Here is a 23,318-nt window from a genome sequence, read left to right as displayed (position 1 = left end):
GATGGGACTGTAAGAGAGTGGGATGTAGCGAACGGAGAGACAACACTCGGTCCAATCGAGGTAGGGTGCCAATACGTGTATCAAGCCGTCTACTCGCCAGACATGTCCATGTTTGCGACTGCTGGAGGACGACCGCGCCGGCGAGTACCCAGTTAAAATCTGGGGTGCGAAGACTGGCGAGCTTATCGCTATGGGCCTCAATGGACACACAGATATTTGCCTGGCTGGACCGCGGATAGAAAAGCGCTTATCTGCGGGTCACGCAATGATGAATTTGCAAGTGACTCAATTGGGATATGGAATATTAAACCTTGGAAAAATGTCTCAGGCGGCTGGAAGGGCACACCCACTATATCTACGACGTTGCGATATCTCCGAATGGCCGCATCCCTCGCAAGCGTATCGGAAGACGCGACAGCGCGATTATGGGACCTTGAGAACGGCCAATCAATCAGCTCGCCCCTCCATCATAATGAAAATGATCCTGTGTATTCTGTATCATTTTCCGCAGACGGAAAGCTACTAACCACTGGGTGCTGTGACAATAGCGTATACATGTGGGATGTCTCTGCGATCTTAAAGAACCTGGCCTCGAAGACTTACTATTGGACCAGCGCGACAAGTCGGCACTCACTGTACGTGACACTTTCATCACAGAGTTCCTCGTTGCATTTAAACATATACATTCTAGACCATTAATGCAACACGACGTCCTGTCCAGCCAATCAAGTTTTCCAACCGGGTACCCCGGGGTTTCTTCGATGACTTACCATATCCTCACGTACGTCGCGCATGTCTCAACTAGTACTGTTTATATTGACCTTGATGTTCTCAGCGATCTGCGCGACCCGATCCCCACGATGCGCCATCCCAATCCCTGTTTCAATGGACTCGAAATATCTTCTCCGGAAGACCTAGTAGTGCTCAGATCGAGCTGCAAGAGCGTAGCCGTTGACGTCCCATATGCTAAGGGCAAACACGTATGTCATTTTCTCCCCTCGGGTATTCAAACACAATCTCATACCACACAGAGGAACGCGTGTGCAAGAGAGAAACGGAGACCAGCTTTGAAAATCCCCACTGTAAGCAGTTTACGCCCTCCCAATAGCAATGTCGCACAACAAGCCAGCGGCGCAGCTCAGGCCCAGTCATCTTCGCAACCACATGCAGCTGCTTCCACCTCCACTGCACCTCCCGTCGTCGCTAATACAACTTCCAGCACTAATCCTCATGTATTAATCAGACACGCTGGACGCTGGACTCGCTTCTGGCTCTTTATCTGTTGTGCCTCTTCTGAGTATACCGACGGTCAACATTAGCTTATTTTCTCGTTCTTTACGAAGATGTCCGTTTTCATCTGATGTGCCACGATGTTCATCTCATCCCTGCAGCTTTATGGAAATATAAAGTTGTTTCCTATTTACACTCGCACCGACCATTTTCAACTGATGTTTCATTGTCCCACACAAATAGCATCTACTCTAAGATCTAAACTATGCAGAGGGATCTTTGTATGAGTCCTTTGAATAGCATTGCGAGGTAATTACATGCCCAAAGTGCACCTTGAAATATTGCTGACTATAAGTACGGGCTCGTCCACCATCTAACGGTTGCATCTCATATTTAGTCGCAGGAGATACAGAGTAGAGAGAAAATAAAACAAAACAAAACACTTAAACATCAAGTACCGGTGTCGAAAATCGACCTCCTCCAATTTCAAATTGCATCTCAGATACATCCGTCAATGTTGTATGGATTCGCGATCGTCCTTCACTTGCTCGTAGGTTGAAAAGGATCCGAGAGGCTAGAACACTGTGGATGACAACTTGCGGACTAGTCATGGTCAGTTGGTGATGTGGTCGTGCAAGTTGATGTGCTCACGAGTCTGTGATCGAAACCCATGTGAGCTGTATTCAACGATAAGCGCATGGATGGCTGGCCAGATGTACTGCAACGCACCGGAGGAGCCATGGTCAAAATTATGCTGAACGAAGACATGACTTGATAAATAGTAGGAAGTCAGCCTACGGGTAGTTTGGGCGAACAGAGTCATCTTACCCATGATGTACATCATATATCTCAGCGAGTCGCTAAAAAACGTTTCTTGGAGGGGTCCGATGGCATCGCTGTACTTTCTGAATCTGATGTACAACATCAAGCACGAGAGGACTGATCCATACATGAGTCCGAAAATCTTCTCGAGAGACAAGACGACTGACCCAGTTCATAGAGAAACAGAGCGGCGTACTGGAAGACATTACCCCTCCCGCTCGAGAAAAGACAGCTGGCCGGATCCGCTGTCCACCCTCCATGAGCATGATTGTCACAAAAATCAAAGACTACTTCACAAACGTATATTAATTGGGAACGCGTTTTCGTACTCAAAGACTACTAAGGGAGAGTGCGATAAGACGTAAGAGATCACGAAACAAACCTAGTAGTAGTTCAGCATCAAGCCTTCTATGGTGAAATGGGAACGAAAAACATACGACGGGAAAAACCAAAAGGAATGTCAGTAGACGTTTACTCTTCCAGGAAGCATAGATTCTCGTTATTAGCAAGCCTAGAAGGAAAATGTCAACATCGGGAGCTCATTTAAGACATGACGTACCTTCTGCGGCTAGAATGCAGATGATATGCAACACTGCGTAGTAAGGGGTGGATGAGAAAGTAATGTACCGCAGGCTGTGCACGCTAACCGTTTGACGCTTGCCCGAATCTAACACACTGCACGGTTGCTATGAACATTGGTACATTGAAGGGGTGCAATCACTCACGCTTTCACCAGGATAGTATTGTGTTCGAAGGGCAGCTATCCATCAGTCATGAGGAATCGTTGCAAAAAGCGAGTTAGAAACACGTGTAGCTCACCGATGAATGTCATCCCAATGCCAAAAAATGGCAAGTATCGTGATACAGTGAATATAAATCGCACAAATGTCCATTTGCGGTGCCAGACCCACTTTGACTTTGGGATGGTCATTAAATAAGTAAGGTGATCAAGCGTACTACACGCACCTCTGCCTCTAGGGTAATGAAAGTAGTCAAAAATCTAAGGAAGAACGTCAGCATCACATACCAAGTCAGCGATTACACTGACTAAAACAGCAAACATTCCGACTGGTATTTCAGTCAGCCACGGTATTCATACAAGCATCAAATAAGAACAGTACCATTGGAGTACTGGGTGGATTAAGAGTTAATCAAAGTTGTTTAGAGCTCGACTTGTTGCGCACCTTAGATGCCTGAATGCCAGCGTCGACGTACAAAGCAATAGGCTGACTCATCGAGTTTGTGGAGACCAGATCGACGCTTCTCGTTGTGCGTTACTCGCAAGTTCACCATTTAAGCACCCACAAGCAATGGCTGTGTTACAGCGTTTACACATCATTGACATGCCAAGACATGCCAAGCATTGCAACATCAACGCCGACGCCGATCAGTAGAGCGATCAAGGGGTGAATGAATGCAGGACTCAGATCAATCATTATCATTCATGATGAGACGCTACTGCACTGCCTTTAGTGGTTTACCTGCAACTCGCGAGTAAGCAAGGTAGAATCTAGATTCGCTATCATATCCACTTGAAGAATGTTGCTGACGGAAAGCCAACACGACGCCGCTACGCTCACATGCATCTGACCAAGCTTCTAGGTATCCAATGCAGAGGTTGCCAAACAGCCGGGGAATTACTTTGCATTTGTTCTTCCACTTGCAGTAGTCTCCAGTGACAATCTCAAAGGTCCCAAATCAATCTCACTTGATAACATCGATGCTGAGTTTGCTCTACTTGAAGATATTCGTAATGCGGAAAAAGCGATGGACACGGAATTTGCCTTGGATTGTGGATGGAAAGGAGGTTTTGGAAGGGAGACTTTGCAGAACTGCAGCACGCTGATGAGGGATTAGTGCCTGCAGCAATAGATGATGGGATTATGATCACTGATCACCTAGAAGGCTAGAACTACCTCGAGAAGACAGTTCTGCCCACAACACTACAATAACAAGGCTGTAGGACTTGAATCAACAACCATCATTCATGCGCATGACAGTGATGAGACGCCACCGCACTGCCTTCAGTGGCTAACCTGCAACTCGTCATTGATTCATCAGCAAAACCGCCCGAACCAGCTGGGAAAAGGGTTTTGTCAGGCGTTAATGCGCCATGGTTCCCCCTGCTGCTTACGTGTTCTGCGTGACGCTCAAATTTAATTTTATCGCATCGGTTCCTTCAATATTGTAATGATTAATGATGTGCGCCAGTGCGATGATTGTCTTCCTTCAAAGCTTCAAAGCTTCATCAATAACGTTTATGACCAAACAGTCCGTCCGTTGTCGCGCGTCCTGGACTTTAGGAGATTGGCCACCCCACTCTATCCCTCATGATGTCTCAACGTACCTTGTCCATTCTGCTGTGTATGTCTGTGCTCCCGCATTTTGTACGTGGTCATAGCAGTCTTTCAAAGTCCTCTCACTGGACCATGTGGGTGCGATTTAGAACCTACTGTTACAGTTGTTTTGATGGCATCTCTTTGTCCATTGGTGTGGATGGCCTTCGCCAGACTTTTGCACGCTCGCATTTCGAATCTGATGTTTATACCCATTACAGCGTCTTTCGTCGTTTCGCAGCGCCCCACGGTACTTTTTTTTGCCCACAGCTGCATATTCAGCAACGTTGAGACAACAAGATGATCCTCCGTGGTTTCATTACGAGGACGCCTCTTATCACCACAATTTGCAGAGCTAGCCTGCTCCTGTTTTGGCGTCTACCGCCAAGGCCTTGGTTCTTCGCAAAACTTCATGCCGCACCAAGAAAGACGCAATCTCTGCTATCTTTGCCCCTTTCTTCAGTTGGCGTACTGAGCTTTCACTAATGACTGATGCATGTCTTGTTTGGGCAGTTGTCCAATGCATCATTGCCTGTGGGCTGTATCCCATCGCGGGCCTCTCATTGCCGCTCATTTTTGTGACGTATTCGGTCACCAGATTGCCTGCTCTCTACGCCAACCGCCGTCTCTCACAGCTTTTATCGACGTCGAAGCCACGATATGTGAAGCTTCCACGTCTTTGCATATGCCGTGGCTAACCTCGCCCTTGGCTGATTTGTCCTGTGCCCTTCGTGCTCTGAACCAGCCTCAAAGTCTCATGTGTCCGTCAGCAGCCTGAATGTGTGCGTTCTTTCATAAATACCCAAACTCATCGCCGAGCGTGCAATGGGCTTGCCTATGCTATCATATGGAATCTGTGCTTTACAGCGCTGGCACCAACACGTCGGGTAATATAATCACCACACTTGATCAGGAAAAGGCGCTAGATTACAACAAGATGGGTCAACCTGGAAGAGGTCTGGAATGATATTGTCATTGATGTAGTGGGGTGACACAAGAACATGAGCAGTGCGTGATACAACAAAGGTATCAGATTGAGGAATTGGCTGGATAACGGAGTCAGGGGCTGGTGCTCGCCGCCGCTACGATTAGCATGTAACATGAGATACACACGCAGTAGGACCAGCCCTACATTGTACACATAACTTATGTTGATTAAACATCGGATACCACTGTCGAAAATCGGCCTCCTCCAAACTGTATCTCAGATACTTCCGTCAGCGTTGTATTAATTTGTGATCGTCCTTCACTTGCTCGTAGGTTGAAAAGGATCCGAGAGGTTAGAACACTGTGGATAACGATTTGCGGACTGGTCATGATCAGTTGGTGACGGGGTCGTGCAAATTGATATGCTCACGAGTCTGTAATCGAAACCCATGTGACCTGTATTCAACGATAAGCGCATGTATTGCTGGCCAGATGTACTGCAACGCACCGGAGGAACCATGGTCAAAATTATGCTGAACGAAGACACGACTTGATAAATAGTGGAAGTCAGCACGCGGGCCAGTTTGAGTGAACAGAGCCATCTTACCCATGATGCACATCATATATCTCACTGAGTCGTTAAAAAACGTTTCTTGGAGTTGTCCGATGGCATTGTTGTACTTGCTGAATCTGATGTACAACATTAAGCAGAGAAGAACTGGTTCGTGCATGAGTCCAAAAGTCTTCTTGAGAGACAAGACGACCGACCCAGTTCATAGAGAAATAGAACGGCGTACTCGAAGACATTATTCCTCCCGCCTAAGAGAAGACAGTTGCCCGGATCCGCTGCCCACCCTCCATGAGCATGATTGTCACGAAAATCAAAGAGCGCATCACAAACGTATATTGATCGGGGTTGTGTTTTTGGAATTAAAAACCAGGGGAGTGTCCGATATGAGATAAGAGACCACGAAACAAACCTGGTAGTAGTTCAGTATCAATCCTTCGCTGGCGAAAAGTGAACGAAAAACATACGACGGGAAAAACCAGAAGGAATGTCAGTAAACGCTTACTGTTCCAGGAAGCATAAATCCTCGTTATTAGCAAGCCTAGAGGGAAAATGTCAACATTGAGAGCTCATCTAAGACATGACATACCCTCTGCGGCTAGAATGCAGATGATGTGCAACACTGCGTAAGGGATGGATGAGAGAAAGTAATGTACCGTAGGCTGTGCACGCTAACCATTTGACGCTTGCCCAAATCTAGCACACTGCACGGTTGCTGTGAACATTGGTGCATTGAAGGGGTGTAATCACTCACGCTTTCACCAGGATAGTATTGTGTTCGAAGCGCGCCTATTCATCAGCCATGAGAAATCGTCGCAAAAGCGAGTTAGAAACATGTATAGCTCACCAGTGAATGTCAGCCCTATGCCGAAAAACGGCAAGTATCGTGATACAGTGAATATAAATCGCACAAACGACCATTTGCGGTGCCAGACCCACTGTGACTTTGGGACGGTCATTGAATAATTAGGTGATCAGCGCACTACACGCACCTCTGCCTCTAGGGTAATGAGATAGTCAAATATCTAAGAACATCAGTATCACATACCCCTAAGTTCAGGTCAGCGATTACACTCACCAAAACAGCAAACATTCCGACTAGATATTTCAATCAGCCACGGTATTCATGCAAGCATCAGATAAGAACAGTACCATTGAAGTACTGGGTGGATTAAGAGTTAATCAAAGCTGTTTAGCGTTCAACTTGTTGCGCACCTTAGATGCCTGAATGCCAGCGTCGACATACAAAGCAGTAGGGTGACTCATCGAATTTGTGGAAAGCAGATAGACTGTTTCTCGTTCTGCATTACGCGCAAGTTCACCATTTAAGCACCCACAACCAATGACAGTGTCACGATGTTTACACATCATTGACATGCCAAGATATGCCAAGTATTGCCACATCAATGCCGATGCTGATCAGTCGAGCGATCAAGGGGCGAATGAGTGATAAGGCTGTAGGACTTCGAATCAATAATTGTCATTGCGCTACTATGAGACGCCACCACACTGCCTTCAGTGACTTACCTGCAACTCGCGAGTAGGCAAGGTAGAGTCTAGATCTAGTCTTGAACTCAGACACCGTATTTTGTGGGAAGGATAGTGGGAATACATGCCCACTACTTCGTATTAGTGGGTTTTGACCTGACCTCCCGCAAACAAGTAATATTGCAGCATGGGGCCAAAAACATGTTAGCACACTCCAACGGGAGTATTTTATGTAAGTTTCATGACGCTCTGTGGCGCTGCAGTGTTCGATAACCTCACTGTACCTGGATCGTTCTTTCGCCGCTAGTACGGTTGCTACAGCTGTCGCCAGTCGGTTCGAACGAGTTGACCTCACTGCTTCACGTTGCTGTGAGCTTGGTCGAGGCCAGCACAATTGGATTGGCCAACCTCTGGAATTCTGTTCTTCGATGAACTTGTTGTTTCCTGTCAGGGTGAGCATGTCAGCTGGTAGAGTTTCATGCTTTCCTGGCTAACATGTTCAAACCGTGCCAACTGTGCAGAGGACTGCATGAAAGCGACGTTGGTATTTTCCGTTGTTGGCGCTGTTACAGTCAGAAGCAGATAGTCATGGTGCGAGCGCTAGGAGCGACGCTGACTAACGGAGAAAGCCGAACCGGAGAATATTGGTCAGCGACTGCGCAAGAACGGAACAAAGTCGAAAGTTCGAGTATACAGGCCAGTTACAAGTCACCTGGCCTTCCCAATAAGTAAGCCTTATTAAGCTTGGTGCTTACGCGTACCGGCAAGCTTAATTAGGCTTGGTTACAGTAAACCTCCAACACCAGCGTTAAATATCGCCCCAAATACCTTTTTACCTTACAGCTACTACTACCTACCCGCTCAAGAGGGTAAGGACTGCCCCCTGCCCTCCCCACGTATACGGCACTTCCCGCGACCTCCCTGATTTACCTGAACTTTGATCAACGGCGGCTTCCCACGCCCTTTCTGCTCTTACCCTACACTGTCGACGTCACTGGGCAGTTACAGCCAACAATCCAGGCATCTGGCTAGTGTCCTAGGCACTGCACTGTCCCCTCAAGGTACCTGCGCTCCCACCATCCTACTAGACCTGCTCTGTACCCACCTGCGTGCCATCCTCCTCATTCCCGCCACCCTGCGCTCCCGCCATCTTCCTAGTTCCTGCCCTGTACCTACCTGCACGTCATCCTCGTCTTTTTCAGCACCCTGCGCTCCCACCATCTTCCTATTTCCTGCTGTGTACCTACCTGCACACCATCCTCGTCTTTTTCAGCACCCTGTGCTGCCACCATCTTCCTAGTTCCTGCCCTGTACCTACCTGTATGCCATCCTCATCTTTTCAGCACCCTGTGCTGCCACCATCTTCCTAGTTCCTGCCCTGGACCCACCTGCATGCCATCCTCGTCTTTTTCAGCACACTGTGCTCCTGCCATCTTCCTAGTTCATGTCTTATACCTACCTGCACACCACCCTTCTCATTCTCGCCACCCTTAGATCACGCTGTCCATCATGCCGTGCGGGACAGGGACTTCCAGGCTGAAAGGCCTTGTGCATAGAAAATTATATCACCATTGCTTGCTCTTAAATCTTCGTCTCCCCAGTGTCAGCTTAGTACTGCAAGACGGTCGAGACAACATGGTGTAGTGGACATTTGCAAGTTCGAGTAGCCTACTGGAGTTGCTGTTATCATACACTTGTATAGTTTCACGAAGTCAATAGCATCAAGTGAAGCATCTTCCCTCCCTATCACATGCCTGAACAATATTTGATTTCTGGAAGACAAAATGTAAGAGTCGGAACATAGAACCAAACATCTAGAAGTGAAAGATTCGAAAATTTTGTGGAGTAGAGGAGTCGAGTCTAGTAGAAGGTTCAAAGGGTCAGAATGAAGTACCAAATTTGTGGAGTCATGAGAAGTGAAAGATTCGAAAATTTTGTGGAGTAGAGGAGTCGAGTCTAGTAGAAGGTTCAAAGGGTCAGAATGAAGTACCAAAAATGTTGAAATTGGTGAAGTCGTGTGGAGTAGAGGAGTCAAGTCTAGTAGATCATGGTGCAATCATAGACATCGTTGTTTCATCTTGATGTGTAGATCCAAAGATTTCGCCTAACCTATCCAACATAGCATCACAGTCCAGGAGAGCACTATTAGTGTCAGAATCATTGCTGAAGTGAGGAGAGGGTGTGGAGAAGCGAGTATCACGAGACACATGAGGTGTGGGAGTGGCATTGGAAGTAGTGTCAGACAGCTGACGAGAGGGTGCGCCAGAGGGTGCACCAGAGGGTGTGTGAGAGGGTGCGCCAGAGGGTGCTGGAGTGGCATTGGAAGCATGACAAGAGGGTGCGCCAGAGGGTGCGGAGGACTGGCCACGAGCCTCATGCTCGTCATTGTCTTCTTCCTCAGCGTCATTCTCCTTATCACTGTCTTCGACAGTAGCTGCACTCTTATACTTCTTGCGGCCGTGCAAGCTAGAATCCATGGCTGTGGGCTTCTTTCGTTTCTTACCCTTGTCAGATCGAGTCCGTCGTCTATGGTCGTGGATCTCGCCATGGTCGAGTTTATCATTGTGCTCCTGGAGAACTTTCTCGAATTCCTCGTCCGTTAAAGTCTTCCAGTGCGTCACACCCGACTTCCACCTCCGGAAGAGCCTGTCGAGCTCTGGGAGGGCGCTAGACACTTGGCTAAGGTTGGCGAACGGAATATTGTCAGGCCACCCCTCTATCATGACTTGGTAGCATTGGACAACGTTCCGGAAATAAAGTGCCCATTGCATGTTGGCGTCAGGGTTGCCAGTGATCTGACCTGTATAGCAGTAAATTAGTTATACATCATACAGAATGGGAGGAGGGACTTACGAAGAGTACTGTTGATAATATTGCGGATGGCTGCCTGTGCTTGAGACACATGCTCTTGGTGATTTTGTGCAGCACCTGGTTTTGTTGTAAATAAGTTAGAGTTCTATCGAAAAAAAGCAGCAACTCGCACCTTTCACACCTTGAACCGCAAAGCCTTCCATCTTACCAAGTAGATCTTGATTGTTGACGCCCATCACAGATGGCATGAAGTCCTGAACGCCTTCAGTCGCAAAGGCTATGCTTTGAAGGGGAAGATCAGTCGACCCGCTGTCCTGCATGATTTGGGAATCATGCATGGACATGACTACTAGGTATCCCCCTAAAAGACAAAATCTGTTAGCTTAGTCCTCAGACTAGTCAACCCATACCTTGGTATCAAACCTTGCTCCAATAGTTTCAGTTTTCCCTCAGTGATTCATGAATCCACCATGTTTTGAAGAAAAGTCATATGTGAGATGGGAATCACATAATGACCTAGTTGATATGAGAAGCAAAAATGAAGGTTAAGGTATTGCCTTTCATTTGGCTTATTCACTTTGGCTAGAGAAACCCATAGAGAAAAGTTCAAAGCCTAACAAAAACCTATCTAAAAAGCCCGCATATTGTGTACTATTATTTGTTCCATTATTTCTGAGTTGTTTTCTCTAGTGTTTCTTTACTTTACTTTTCTATTAGGATGCTCTGACTAATCAGATGCTTCATAAAATTGTACCTACAGGGTATGATGTCATAATGATGTCATAGGACTTCACCTACACTCCTGCAGATATTTTGGTTGAAAGATATGATATCATAGTGATGTCATAATGATGTCATGTTCCATGGAATTTGCTAGAACATTCCAATGACTCATAATGACTCATAGTGACTCATAGTGACTCAGAATGATGTCATTATCCCACCATGAATATTCTGGAATGTTCTTTTGCACCTGCTAGAACATTCTGCTCCAGTTTTTGGAATATTCTTCTCACATTCTGAAGTCATTACATCACCTTTTTACTTACATAATATTCCCACACAAAATGTATATAAGGAGAGCCCATTCTCCCCCAAAAAAATAGATCTCCCACTTGTTGCATTCAAGAATCCCCCTCTTGAGCAAATTGAACTCTCACCTAAGAAGCTTCAGTCTGAACAAATTGCTGCTTACAAAGCCCATTTCCTTTGTAAGAACTGTCCAGGCAAGTGCAGGGAAAGTGTTTCCCTTGAGATTACGTAAGTTTCTTGTGATAGAAACCCAGTTTTGTGAGACCAGTGTTCTCACCACGTAGTGTTTACTGACCAACACGAGCTTTGGTCACCGTTGTTATTTGTGAGACCAGCGTTCTCACCAGGTATTTGTATACTGACCAACACGAGCTTTGGTCATTGTTGTTATTTGTGAGACCAGCGTTCTCACCAGGTATTTGTATATTGACCAACACGAGCTTTGGTCCACATAGTCACATTTGAGACCAGCTTCTCAACAGTTAACTGTATATTCAGGAAACCAGTTCAAGTGTCTAGACGGTATATCCTAGACAATCCCATAGTTTCAATCAGAGATAATAAAGCTCCGGCTAAGTTAATCTGACTGATTGGTTTAGCGAGCCTCCCAAGAACTCACACGTTATCTACCACGAAAGAAGAAAAGTCGTAGACCGTGTTAATCGAGGACTGGCAAGAAGTCTTATCCAGTGTAATTGTGGTGTCATTACATTCTTACACGTATTTATATAAGACCCTCGGTTATTAAGACACCGCGCGTGGTATAGAATATGCTTTCTGCGCCTGTACGACATTGCAGACTTTTAAGCTATTTTAAACACATGTATGAGCCAAAGAAAATTCAGAGGGGGGGACGCAAACCTCAATTTCGACAGCCTTGCCTTGAGTGTTTGAGTGATATCGTTGACCTTCGATTTGGTGGAGGTGCGCACACCAGTAGCCTTTGTTAATGACCAGTCGGCATACTCTTTAAGTAGATCTGCCCGCTCGTCCTTTGAAAGGTTGTGGTACTCGTCCTTATGCTCATGAACAAGCTGTTGAAGTGCGCCTTTGCCTTGGTTGCCTGTAGGAGATACGTCAGGTGCAATACACAGTGAGAAGGAAAAACAAAACTTACGATTTTCGCTGGCCTGGTTTTTTTTCCAGCAGAATGCATTCCATGCGTTCAGCTTGGAGCGCTTAGAACGCAGGATCCCTTGGCCAATGTACAGTTCATTCTGCACACGGCGAATGCTTTTATGGTGAGCTGAAGCGATAGTCTTCGTGGCCTCGTCGATCTGGCCCCAAGCCTCATCAAGGGTGATTTTGAACTGACGAGACTTGGCACGTCGGTTGGCTGTGAGTAGAGCACGGGCCTCTTTGCTTATGACAACCTTTGGACAGATGCGAGGTTGCTGCATGCGGCGCCTGGCGCTGCTCTTGTGGGTGGAGGGAGATACCATGTCTATGAAAAGAGAGAGAAAGCAAGTTAGCGTTGGTACACAAAGTTCGGAGACGTTAAAAACATTTGCGCTTAGACATGATGCCACGGTGAAAAACTGCAAGATAATTATTCACGATCTACAAGATGATAAACAATCCAAAGAGGTAAAGCGCACATAAAAATACTAGAATGCCAAGACACTTCAGAATGACGGATAGCACAGAAGATTTGTGCTAGCAAATTATTAGCTTGACAGGTGTGCAGCCGCAATCAAATTACAAACCTTCACAATTTCAGGGCTGAATGGCACCCCTTGAAAGTCTGCAAGAAGGGCGTTCGCCAAGATAGAGGCTTGCTCATAGTTCAGATCCCACTTCTGGGACCTGAGAACCAACTCCCAACGACTGCTTCGCACAGTTCCAACAAGCACACGGAGCTTGGGCAAGAGCTCATCTCCCAGTTTGAACCGATCAAGAGCAGCATTGGTATTAGGACCGATACTAATGAGCGGAGGACTAAAGTTTATGGCATTGCAACCGAATTCAGGCCGAACCAAAAAGATTGGGCCAGGGACTCTATCAGCAACAAAGACTTCAGCAGCTCGGCGCCGGCGAATCTGTGAACGTGGAGTTAACATGTCTTTTGCAACACTTGCCCCCAGTTGGATTCCTTCAGAAATTGCTGCAGATGCCGGTTTCTTTGGATCTGCAGCAGGAACAGATGAGGTTTGCAGATTCTTCTCGAAGGTTTTTGGTGCTTGTGCAGAGCACGCAATGCGAGCCCCAGTAGCCACGATAGGCCCTGGGAGGTGCTGTGGTCCATTTGTACTGATATGAGTAGCAGGGACTTCACGGATTTGTTAGCGATGTGTTGTGAAAAAAGGGAGAGTTCAGTTTGACTTACAAGACTGAGGTGGTTTGATATTTTCAATGGCACAGCACTTAGCAAAACGTTGGAGATGCGGTATCGCAAACTCTTGAGCGAATGCTTGTACAAGCACCACGACATCTCCTCCAATCTGTTGAGGAACTTCTTGCAGCTCGCGTGGCGTGATATACAGGTCAAGAGGAATTTTCTCGGGTGACATAGTCGGTCCTACTCCAGAACCTGCACATCGAACAAGCAGAGATATACCACCGTCGAGACGGTCCTGCATAGCAATCTAAAGAGTGTCAGATTTAGCTATAAAAAAACGAAGAAATTTGCTTGCTGCGTCAAAGATGTCTTGGAGCGTTGCTTCCACAAGTTCTTTGGGAGATAGTGCTCTCCCTGACTCCAGTTCTTGACTATTAGAGTGAAAGGCTATGTAGGAGGGATGAAGGCCACAAAGTGTCTTGGTATGATAATGCGTGCCGTCAATGTGAGCGTTGTGCCTAAGTAGTGCCCTGGCAGCAGCCTGGCGTTGATTGTTGCTGAAGCCTTGTGCAAACGTCGAGCAATGTAGCGCAGCGAGTCCAGACATTGTGAAATAGTGTGAACCCTGTGTTTCAGTTTGAGACTGCATGGTCATTGAAGACAATATGAGAGTGGTTGTAGAGGTAGCGAGTATTTGCTGTACTTGAACATAAATGGGCTAAAGCATTAGATAACACAAAGTGCAAAAGTCAAATTCTGCCATGGGCTCTACCTTGATATTTGCCAGCGGCCAATTCTTTTGTGAATGTAATGTAAGAGTGTTGACCAGGATCAATCCATTTGAGTTGGACGAGAGTATTTGAAGAGCTTGTAGCATCGGAAATGGATGATCTAAGGTTGTGCGAGGCTACTACTACTAGTAAGCATGCAATCAGATGTGTGATTGACTTGGACAAGATGCAGCGCAGTGCTGCCGATTTGAGATGTTAGATCAAATAAACTTGAATTTCATGCAACAAACCGTTCATGATTTCAGATTCAAGTACTGTGATATCATAAAGCTGTTTCCTAACTCCTAGTTCAATTGTTGCGATCAAGTACTTCAAGTTGAGTCAACTTTCATTGTGAATCATTGCATCAATCACGTTTCCAATCAGTACTTCGACATCATTCTGCTCAACCACATCTTGGCGAAGTTCAAGAAAGATCAGAAATCAAACTCCCATATATCACTGCCGATGCATCTGGTCCCAAGCACATCAACATATATAGGCTTGGACGTGTGCAGCTGGAGAATCTCGTGGAACCTCTTATCAAATGTACTGTTGACCCACAACTTGAACAATGCAGACGGAAATCAACCTCCCATATATCACCGCCGATGCATCTGGTCCCAAGCACATCAACATATATAGGCTTGGACGTGTGCAGCTGGAGAATCTCGTGGAACCTCTTATCAAGCGTACCGTTGACCCACAACAACGCAGATGGAAATCAACCTCTCATATATCACTGCTGATGCATCTGGTCCCAAGCACATCAACATAAGGCTTGGACGTGTGCACCTGGAGAATCTTGTGGAACCTCTTATCGAGCTTACCGTCGACAGTCCCAAGCACATCAACATAAGGCTTGGACGTGTGCAGCTGGAGAATCTCGTGGAACCTCTTCTCAAGCATACCATAGACCTGTGTGACAAGGCTCTTTCTGATGCCGGTGTGAAGGCCAGTGAATGGATGCTGCAGCAGACGAGAATTCTCAAAACCTATGATGCATTGGAATAAGTTTAATAACACAAAACGACACAAGTAAACTAGTCAGTGATCGAATGAAAAAAGTCGGCCATATCCTCTACCACTGTGCTGTGCTCCTCACGATCAATCGCTTCTATGTCAGTATAGTCAGATGTGATAATTGCATCAATGTCGTCAACATTCTGCAGTGCACCTATGAAAGAAATTAAATCGGCACAGAAAATATGCGAGGAGGCCTACCTGAATTTGTATGAACGTCAGGAGATGTTGAAGGATGCGAGGCGGGAGGGATGTTGGGAGTCGATAAAGGATACTGCATGCGGACACCAATGCCCCTGATGCCCGAGAATCCAGCCAGGTGCTCAATACGATCTAAGCGATAGCAATGGACGGCATTGATAGCAGCACGTGGACGGCATTGGCGCTGCAGCTCTGCAGCCAGTCTTGGGTCCGACAGAAGCAAGTCATTGATGACGGCAGAGGTTTGGAGTTCCTCAGTGTGAATTGCAGTGCGTAAGCGGCGAACTTCAACGTTAAGTCGCTTGACTTCTTCATGAGCGCGGCGTAACTTGAACAATTTATTAGTTGCTTCTCGATGGGCCGGTTTGGCCCAATCATTGCTGCGAATGTCGGCACGTGAATGGCGCAACAAATCAAATTCGCCAAGAAAACTATAGTCCGCGATGTCTTTCCACGAAATCTTTGGGCGCGGGGGAGTTAGGGCGACAGCCTGCATGTTATACCGATTTATTGCATTTCGGATAGCCTCGGAACGCCGTTGTAAAGCCTTGCTGATCTGCTGACGTAGTTTGTAGCCTAAGATTTTAATTAGAAGAGAGAATCTATATGGGTACTAATGCAGAACTCACCTGTCCCTGACAACGAAAGTTTGGAAAGCTCAAATAAACGCATGACTACGAGGCGCTCCAGCTCGTCAAGTGCAGCACGATACTTGCCTATACGTGCCTCCATTTTGAATTCATTGTATTCTGGGCCACCTACCTCCCATCGTGCTTCCACAGTGAGCTGAATTTCGACATGCGCCACTAGCGCTTCTGCGTGCTGTAACTTCGCATATGATGAATCGACTTGGATCCGAGCTTGTGTGAGCGCTTCATTAATCTTCTGCAAGCTGCTAGCTGCAATCCCTGTAAGGGAATTATTAGCAGCATCACGTGCTGCATGCCAATCAGTTCTGAGATTGTTAACGTCAGACATATCTACATATAAAAACAACTTACCTTCGTTCAGTTAGTTCATCAAGTGCTTCAACATAACGGATACAAAGCTGGTCTCTTGCAGGCGGCTCTTTCAAGCTATGTAGATAAGCACGTTCTTGCTCGAAGTAGCACAGGAAGTCATCATCGGTAATGTTCAGCTCCGATTTGATAGCGGATAGCTCAACAGTAAGGGTCTCAATTGATTTTAGGGCCTCGCGGTAGTGACTCCACAAAAAGTTGCCTGAGGTACATTAACGTCATCATTCATTTATACACAGTTAGACAAGAACTTACTAAGGTTAGCATATTTGTCGTCATTCCAAAATGCGAAGTGTTGCTCAATGGTCTGATGCTGGTGGAATTTGCTTGCATGTCGGGTGCCACGTGCGAGAGCATTAGATGCAGAAAATACATGTTCACAGCCCTCTCCTTCGCTGTGTCCAGTTCCTGTAATGTACATTGGATGCCAATCAAGTTGACACATGCGATTGTGAGCATGCCCATGGAATGCCCCAACCATAAGACGAAACCCAAGCTCTCGCGCTTGTGGCCCTAGAGCGCTGGTACCTAATGTCTTGGTAAAGGCACAGCCTATATCATATGCACATGCACCGTTCTTGCCGTAGACCGTAAGCAGTTTGTCAATGATGGCAAGTGGGTATTTTGCCCTAATATATTAGATGAAACTTAACTGATGAGCAAACACGAACTCACAATTCTCCGCTTTGGATCATATCACAAGCAATAAGCACGAACCGATGACGACATGCTGCAATGAAGATTCCCGATTCATCGAACACCGAGAACATCTTCTTGCGAGTTTCCGGACCTGCATTTTTCCACCGATCAGCACAACTGAATGGGGCAGGGTTGGTCTCAGCTGCTGTATTCTCAACATCGTTGTCTTCCGCCTATACAGCTGATGAGAACATAATTGTGCAATAAGTCGACACTCACTGCCCGTGCTCTCAATTCGCCGCTGAATTTGTCCACAGACTCTGCATCAACCCAAAAGTCAGAGCGAGCCTTTCAAGAATCAAGTCGTGCATTCGTCCCGTATGTCGTGGAATCCCATCTCTTCAGGCTGTTGTTGCCGTCAATTGATACGAGCCACTCAAATTCCAGATTAGGCTCATCCTCGAGCTTGTAAAAGCATGCAGGACAGGAGTTTAGAAGGCACCAATTTGGAGTATCACGTTTCAGGGCCATGTGAAGGTGTTGGTCCACATGATGGAGAATTTCCAAATAGACGTCGAAGGCAGAAGATAGTTGTGCGGTGAGGTAAGGCCTATAAGGGATCTGTCAAGTCAAATCTCGTTATAATTTATGTAAATGCCCAAACAAACAGAGTGCTTACACCGTGAAGAAAGCAGAGAGCTTTGCACTGCGCTTGAAAACCAAATGAAGGGCACACACGATGTGTTTGTTGGTAAACAGCAAGGGTACAGAGAGATATAGCAACAGTTGGATACACCGGTGCACATCCAATGTAGCCGTGATAAATTAAAGTCTCATTAGGATACATGTGGAAGGGTTGTGATTGAAGCGAAGAGTGCTTTCGACCTGTTTAAATTAGTACTGACAAGAAGAACGCAGTCAATATACGTACTAAAGATATCGATAAGTTCAATTTCACTCAGTGAAACACGCTGAGTATCATCAGAGGGTGATGCTGCAGGTATCCCATTGCAGTTGGGCATGCCATCCCCCAAGTCGCGGTGGTGATAGTCTAAATAGGCCTCTACCAGGCAGCCCATTTGAATGCTCCAGTGGTTCGTTTCATTTTCGATGTGATCAGTACGAGTGCGTGGGTCTACATAGCGGCTCCATATCCATGTGTGTTTGAGATAGCGCAGGTAGTGAAAAAAAAGCACTCACCATCCACTGATCCCAGCGATTTCATGGGCAAGTCCCTTGAATGCCTCAAATTCACCTCCAGCATGGCTCATGTCTAACCCTTCCTCACCTGGGGGGGCTGTGTACAGTTGTGGCTCGACATCCATACCATGGTCAACGATCATGTTCTCGACCATCTCACGGTCCTCAGATGACATCTCTATGGGAAAAATTGGTATGGCGGTCATAGAAAGTAAGAAAAAATACTACATACCTTGAACTAGAGCCAGACGACTCATTGCAGCTGCCTCGCGGCGCTGAGATTGCTTGCCAGCTGTCAACACGTGTGACTGGCGATGCCGCCCTCTGAAGCTGTGTGAGATGATAGATTTAGAAAGGCCTTTCAGCCTGGAAGTCCCCGTCCCGCACGGCATGATGGACAGCATGATCTAAGGGTGGCGAGAATGAGAAGGGTGGGGTGCAGGTAGGTATAAGACACGAACTAGGAAGATGGTGGTAGCGCAGGGTGCTGAAAAAGATGAGGATGGCGTGCAGGTAGGTCCAGGGCAGGAACTAGGAAGATGGTGGCAGCACAGGGTGCTGAAAAAGACGAGGATGGCGTGCAGGTGGGTACAGGGCAGGAACTAGGAAGATGGTGGCAGCACAGGGTGCTGAAAAAGACGAGGATGGTGGGCAGGTGGGTCCAGGGCAGGAACTAGGAAGATGGTGGCAGCACAGGGTGCTGAAAAAGATGAGGATGGCTCACAGGTAGGTACAGGGCAGGAACTAGGAAGATGGTGGCAGCGCAGGGTGGCGGGAATGAGGAGGATGGCGCGCAGGTGGGTACAGAGCAGGTCTAGTAGGATGGCGGGAGCGCAGGTACCTCGAGGGGACAGTGCAGTGCCTAGGACACTAGCCAGATGCCTGGATTGTTGGCTGTAACTGCCCAGTGACGTCAACGGTGTAGGGTAAGAGCAGAAAGGGCATGGGAAGCCGCCGTTGATCAAAGTTCAGGTAAATCGAGGAGGTCGCGGGAAGTGCCGTATACGTGGGGAGGGCAGGGGGCGGTCCTTACCCTTTTGAGCGGGTAGGTAGTAGTAGCTGTAAGGTAAAAAGGTATTTGGGGCGATATTTAACGCTGGTGTTGGAGGTTTACTGTAACCAAGCCTAATTAAGCTTGCCAGTACGCGTAAGCACCAAGCTTAATAAGGCTTACTTATTGGGAAGGCCAGGTGTTACAAGTACTATTGGTTACCACTTGCTCGTGCACACCACATTTTGTGCAGTCACATAATTGTAACGGAAAGTCACCGTGTAGTCACACTGGCCGATTTTGCAGTCCGCTCGACACGCTGTGGATTAGACATTAGGAAGATATATACGAGTGTACCAGTAGCTAGTATGTAGTAATCTAATTGAATATGTATTGCGGATTGCCGGAGTAATATGAACTGTGACTATTAGGATGCCCAGACAGCAATGGCTGTGATACAACAGGGGTGGTTGTTGAGAGTACAGCGGGGCCAACTTGAACATGATGTGACTGGTTTGGATACATAACGGGGAGACTCGGAGATCCTTGCATTTACGGAAACAAAGGTGGTTGTGGGTGGAACATATTGTTGGCTGCCTGTGGGGAGAGAAGTACTGGCTGAAGGTGTTGAGCTTTCACTCGAAGTCAGGTTGGCAATGGCAACAGGCCTGCCAGTGCGTCGTTTCGAACCATATAGCGCTGAAAATCGAGGGTTATCTGCAAGAGCTGCACGAGTGTCAGGATCTTCCAAGTGAGCTTTGATCCGTGCTGAAAGATCAGCAATTTTTCCATCTCTTGAGAGTCCAAGTGCTCCAGCGAGTGCTTCCAGATCTTCTTTCCATTTATATGATGTGAAGGGACTGTCAAATGTTCTTGTCGTGATGCTGTTGACCATCTCCAGTATTTGAGCACGGAGTTTTCGAGGATGTAAAGGGGTTGCTGAATTCGAGTTATGGTGGCACCAGTCCACCAGTACTCTTTCTTGGGATTCGTTGAGGAACAAGCGTCAAGTATGGTGTTTGACTGCCGCACGATCTCGCAGTCGGTGGGAGTACCTGAAGGAAAATTGAGTTGCAACAAAATTGTTGAGGGAGTGCTTACATTGTGAGCTATGGCAGCACTGCAAAAACTGGCATGAACACCAGTCAAGGTATCACGGATGGCAGCCTGAATGCGAGCTTCTTTGGTGGGATCTCAGGGACCTTCCTGCTTCCCACCGACTCGAGTGCGTGCCATCCGTGCAGCGAGTAGACGTGTTGCCACTAACACGTTGAGTTAAAACTCCGCTGCGGCAGCGGACGGCAGGTGACAATGGAAGTGACAAAAGCCTTTGTCACAACCAAACATTTATCTCTCTTGTTTCTTGTCCAAATGCATCTGTCTAAGCTCGTAAGACGTTCTTGTGTATTATTATTTAAAATAGATGTAGTAGTTTGAACATTTTGTAGTAGGAAAAGTGTTGTTTTTGAGGGATGCACGAAATGTGGTGTGCACGAGCAAGTGGTAACCAATAGTAGTTAGCGATGGACAGTATAAATACTAGATAGAAATGATACTTTACAGTCAGTCGAAATAATAACAGGACATTTCACTATACTTCTCACCTTATACTAAACTCATAACATATTGTGCACCTCTGGTTATTAACCAGAGGTGCACAATATGTATCGATGATGTGGTGCAGCGGCGGTTTGAGTGGTCACGCACCCAAAAAGGTAAGTCACAGCCAGCTGGTTCACCGCCAGTACACAGCGTGGTCACACCGGCTGGCTGAACCAAGTACATAGGCCAGTACATAGCACCCTGCAAAATCAACGAGTCAGTGTCCTCTGAACGTTGACACCGAGGCTATTGTGAATATGGGAGAGATGTAGAGCTTACTGGAAGGATCTGCACCATAACTCTAAACCTCCACCCAGGTCTTGATTAGTGATGTTCTGGCCTGGCTTCAAGCCCTGGGCCAGCCCAAGCCGGGCCTAATTGAGCCGGGCCTAGCCCAGGCCTAGGACACGGCCCCACTAGGGCTTTGGTCTGGGCTTTGATTTTGCAAAGCCCAAGCCGCCGGCCTAAGCCGTGGCTTGGCAGTGTAACTGTAGGCTGCATCACTGTGACATTGATCTTGCCTTGTCCCATTGTCATCCCCACTACTTGCCTTGTCCCATTGTCATTGTCATCCTCACTAATCTTGTAATTAACCAGAATTATCTCTCATGTAAAATAGCATGTATAATTATTCCTTGTTCGACCTGATCCAACGTTTTGCTCATTTCCCTCAAGCACTTCAACTTCATCCAAGCTCTCATCTTCTTCGGTCTTCCTCCACTCCTCGAGGGCCGCAAGTTCAGCCTTGTTCGAAGTACTCCTCAAAGCTCTCACCTTCAGCCCTCTTCAAATATTGTGAGGCAAAATACTTTCTTAACCAAGAACCTGGACCATCCTCCCTTGTTGAGTCAGAGGAACTTGACAGCTCTGAATTGGAAGCTGAAAGCGAGGAGGAGAAGACCAGAGATGATGTTGCAGCTGAGGAGGATGGGTGGGATGTCTTGATTTCAGATGACAATGACAATGACAATGACAATGACGAGCTGTTGGACATTGAGATGATCTAGATGTAATTCATGTACTCTGTTGTACTGCTTGGTAATATTATACTACAACTTTGAATGATTTTGCTGATAGCTGAGCTGCGGCCTGGTCCAGCTCAAGCCACAGCTTTAGGCTGGCTTGGGGCTCATGGCCCAGGCTTGAAATCTGGTAAGCCTAAGCCCCCCTAAGCCGAGCCTAAGCTGGGGCTTTGAGCCTAAGCCAGGCCAGAACATCACTAGTCTTGATATGCCGTTGAATGATCATCGGGCATCGTTTGGATCTTTTCTACAGAGAAAGAACATGAATTTTGTGAGTGTCTCTACTTAGTTGATGTTACTGATAAAAGCACGACGCACAGGTTGGGTGCTTCGGCAGATGCTTATGATACTGGCACGAGAAGGAGTAACAGGTACTGTAGATTAATTCAAAATACTTGGGCGAGAGAATAACATTAATACTAAGGCTAACAAGAAGCTATAGGCTAAGGGTAGTCACATGCAGCAGCCATCACCTCCTCAATGTTGCTGCTACCGTTCTTCTGGAGGTAGGTACAGAATGCTCGAGGAGCATGCTCCTTGTCTCATACTTGTCGTGCAGGAAGCGGAGTGCAAGTTTGATGTTCCAATTGGCCTTCTTTGCGAGCTTCTCGATGAGGTGAACGACCTTCTTGCGCTGGCAGTTCTCTGTCCGCTGGCCATCACAGTTGCACCTCCACCTTGCACCCCAGTACTCGTTGAGGTCCCGTACAACCAGGTGCCCATTGAGGCCATTGCTGTGCTCTTCCCAGATGTCTGTGATCTTCGAAACTGTCTAGAACACATAGAAGGGGATAAGCCTCCCAGACTCCCACTCCCAGGTGTGGTGGTGAAGTTTTTCCTCACTGAAACGAGCCATCAGCTCGTCCCAACACTGCTGATGGCACTAACCCACACTGAATTAGATAGGTTTGCTGGTGGAGCAGAAGATGGAAGAGTGGAGGGCACTGTTATGAGGGATGGGGCCTTGGTACTGGCCAGCACAAATGTCGAAGATGGGGTGGGCTGCAGCTTGGGAACCAACAGAGCTGAGAACTGGGTCATGGTAGTAGTAGCAGCTGATGGCACTGTTTCGCTGGCAGCAGGAATGAGTCCAGGTGGTGGAAGGAGTGTGCCTGGAGGATGTGAGTTGAGAGATCGAGTTGTTTTTGTTTGTCAAAAAAACCAGTTTCGTGTAGATGATGAAAGGGAATACAAAAGTGTCACCTCTCTTTGTGCGCCATGAACCTTTTGTCATTGCGATCACACCAAGCATACCTTCCATACAAGTCATCTGCTCCTGCATTGTGTCCATCCTGCAGTTCGACTCCTCTTGTGCTGTCTCCTGTGCGAGTCGAACAGAAACCATGAAACCTTGCACTG

General features: G+C 47.0%; 5 protein-coding genes across 5 annotated transcripts; 1 reads left to right on the top strand and 4 right to left on the bottom strand.

The window, feature by feature from the left end:
* Nucleotides 1-1,364: 1,364 nt before the first annotated feature.
* DFJ58DRAFT_171215 (uncharacterized protein) lies at nt 1,365-3,726 on the bottom strand. The gene is made up of 14 exons (XM_041379016.1): nt 3,237-3,726; nt 3,174-3,183; nt 3,065-3,120; nt 2,872-2,968; nt 2,778-2,812; nt 2,700-2,727; nt 2,612-2,644; nt 2,490-2,563; nt 2,353-2,434; nt 2,220-2,297; nt 2,059-2,169; nt 1,960-2,000; nt 1,882-1,907; nt 1,365-1,833 (listed from the first exon to the last, which is right to left on the bottom strand). Exons 1-14 carry the CDS (start codon nt 3,285-3,287, stop codon nt 1,674-1,676), a joined length of 882 nt encoding a protein of 293 aa, XP_041237101.1. The 5' UTR covers nt 3,288-3,726; the 3' UTR covers nt 1,365-1,673.
* A 1,723-nt stretch (nt 3,727-5,449) lies between these two features.
* Nucleotides 5,450-7,588, bottom strand: DFJ58DRAFT_171263 (uncharacterized protein). Its single transcript, XM_041379017.1, has 16 exons — nt 7,411-7,588; nt 7,099-7,338; nt 7,036-7,045; nt 6,962-6,981; nt 6,876-6,908; nt 6,731-6,827; nt 6,638-6,672; nt 6,560-6,587; nt 6,473-6,505; nt 6,351-6,424; nt 6,217-6,295; nt 6,084-6,161; nt 5,923-6,033; nt 5,824-5,864; nt 5,746-5,771; nt 5,450-5,697 (listed from the first exon to the last, which is right to left on the bottom strand). Exons 2-16 carry the CDS (start codon nt 7,285-7,287, stop codon nt 5,544-5,546), a joined length of 1,008 nt encoding a protein of 335 aa, XP_041237100.1. The 5' UTR covers nt 7,288-7,338; nt 7,411-7,588; the 3' UTR covers nt 5,450-5,543.
* Nucleotides 7,589-9,779: 2,191 nt separating this feature from the next.
* Nucleotides 9,780-12,605, bottom strand: DFJ58DRAFT_627508 (uncharacterized protein; the record flags this gene model as incomplete). The annotated part of the gene is made up of 6 exons (XM_041381138.1): nt 9,780-10,171; nt 10,225-10,299; nt 10,355-10,496; nt 11,966-12,014; nt 12,070-12,277; nt 12,332-12,605. Coding segments are annotated over 6 exons (1,140 nt in total), but the record flags the coding sequence as incomplete, so codon positions are not given.
* Nucleotides 12,606-14,833: 2,228 nt separating this feature from the next.
* Nucleotides 14,834-14,986, top strand: DFJ58DRAFT_647005 (uncharacterized protein; the record flags this gene model as incomplete). Its single annotated transcript, XM_041381443.1, has 1 exon — nt 14,834-14,986. A coding segment is annotated over one exon (153 nt), but the record flags the coding sequence as incomplete, so codon positions are not given.
* A 319-nt stretch (nt 14,987-15,305) lies between these two features.
* Nucleotides 15,306-17,991, bottom strand: DFJ58DRAFT_719085 (uncharacterized protein; the record flags this gene model as incomplete). The annotated part of the gene is made up of 9 exons (XM_041384564.1): nt 15,306-15,439; nt 15,574-16,062; nt 16,116-16,424; nt 16,531-16,707; nt 16,761-17,134; nt 17,181-17,377; nt 17,424-17,492; nt 17,574-17,765; nt 17,824-17,991. 9 exons carry the CDS (start codon nt 17,989-17,991, stop codon nt 15,306-15,308), a joined length of 2,109 nt encoding a protein of 702 aa, XP_041237097.1.
* Nucleotides 17,992-23,318: the final 5,327 nt, after the last annotated feature.

The sequence above is a fragment of the Suillus subalutaceus genome, assembly GCF_016647625.1.
Source record: "Suillus subalutaceus strain FC151 chromosome Unknown DFJ58scaffold_192, whole genome shotgun sequence".
NCBI classification, from domain to species: domain Eukaryota; kingdom Fungi; phylum Basidiomycota; class Agaricomycetes; order Boletales; family Suillaceae; genus Suillus; species Suillus subalutaceus.
The sequence above is the reverse complement of the archived record's forward strand: the minus strand, read 5'-3'. Positions and strand labels throughout refer to the sequence as shown.

Bases quoted from the DNA above. Each gene is read 5' to 3' on its own strand.
- DFJ58DRAFT_171215 (XM_041379016.1), bottom strand. From the start codon at position 3,287: ATGAGTCAGCCTATTGCTTTGTACGTCGACGCTGGCATTCAGGCATCT. The intron at 2,728-2,777 runs GTGAGTGATTGC...GCAACCGTGCAG, and splicing joins AATACTATCCTGGTGAAAGC to TGTGTTAGATTCGGGCAAGC. The intron at 2,298-2,352 runs GTTTGTGAAGTA...GAGGGTGGACAG, and splicing joins CGCGTTCCCAATTAATATAC to CGGATCCGGCCAGCTGTCTT.
- DFJ58DRAFT_171263 (XM_041379017.1), bottom strand. From the start codon at position 7,287: ATGTGGCAATACTTGGCATATCTTGGCATGTCAATGATGTGTAAACAT. The intron at 6,588-6,637 runs GTGAGTGATTAC...GCAACCGTGCAG, and splicing joins AATACTATCCTGGTGAAAGC to TGTGCTAGATTTGGGCAAGC. The intron at 6,162-6,216 runs GTTTGTGATGCG...GAGGGTGGGCAG, and splicing joins CACAACCCCGATCAATATAC to CGGATCCGGGCAACTGTCTT.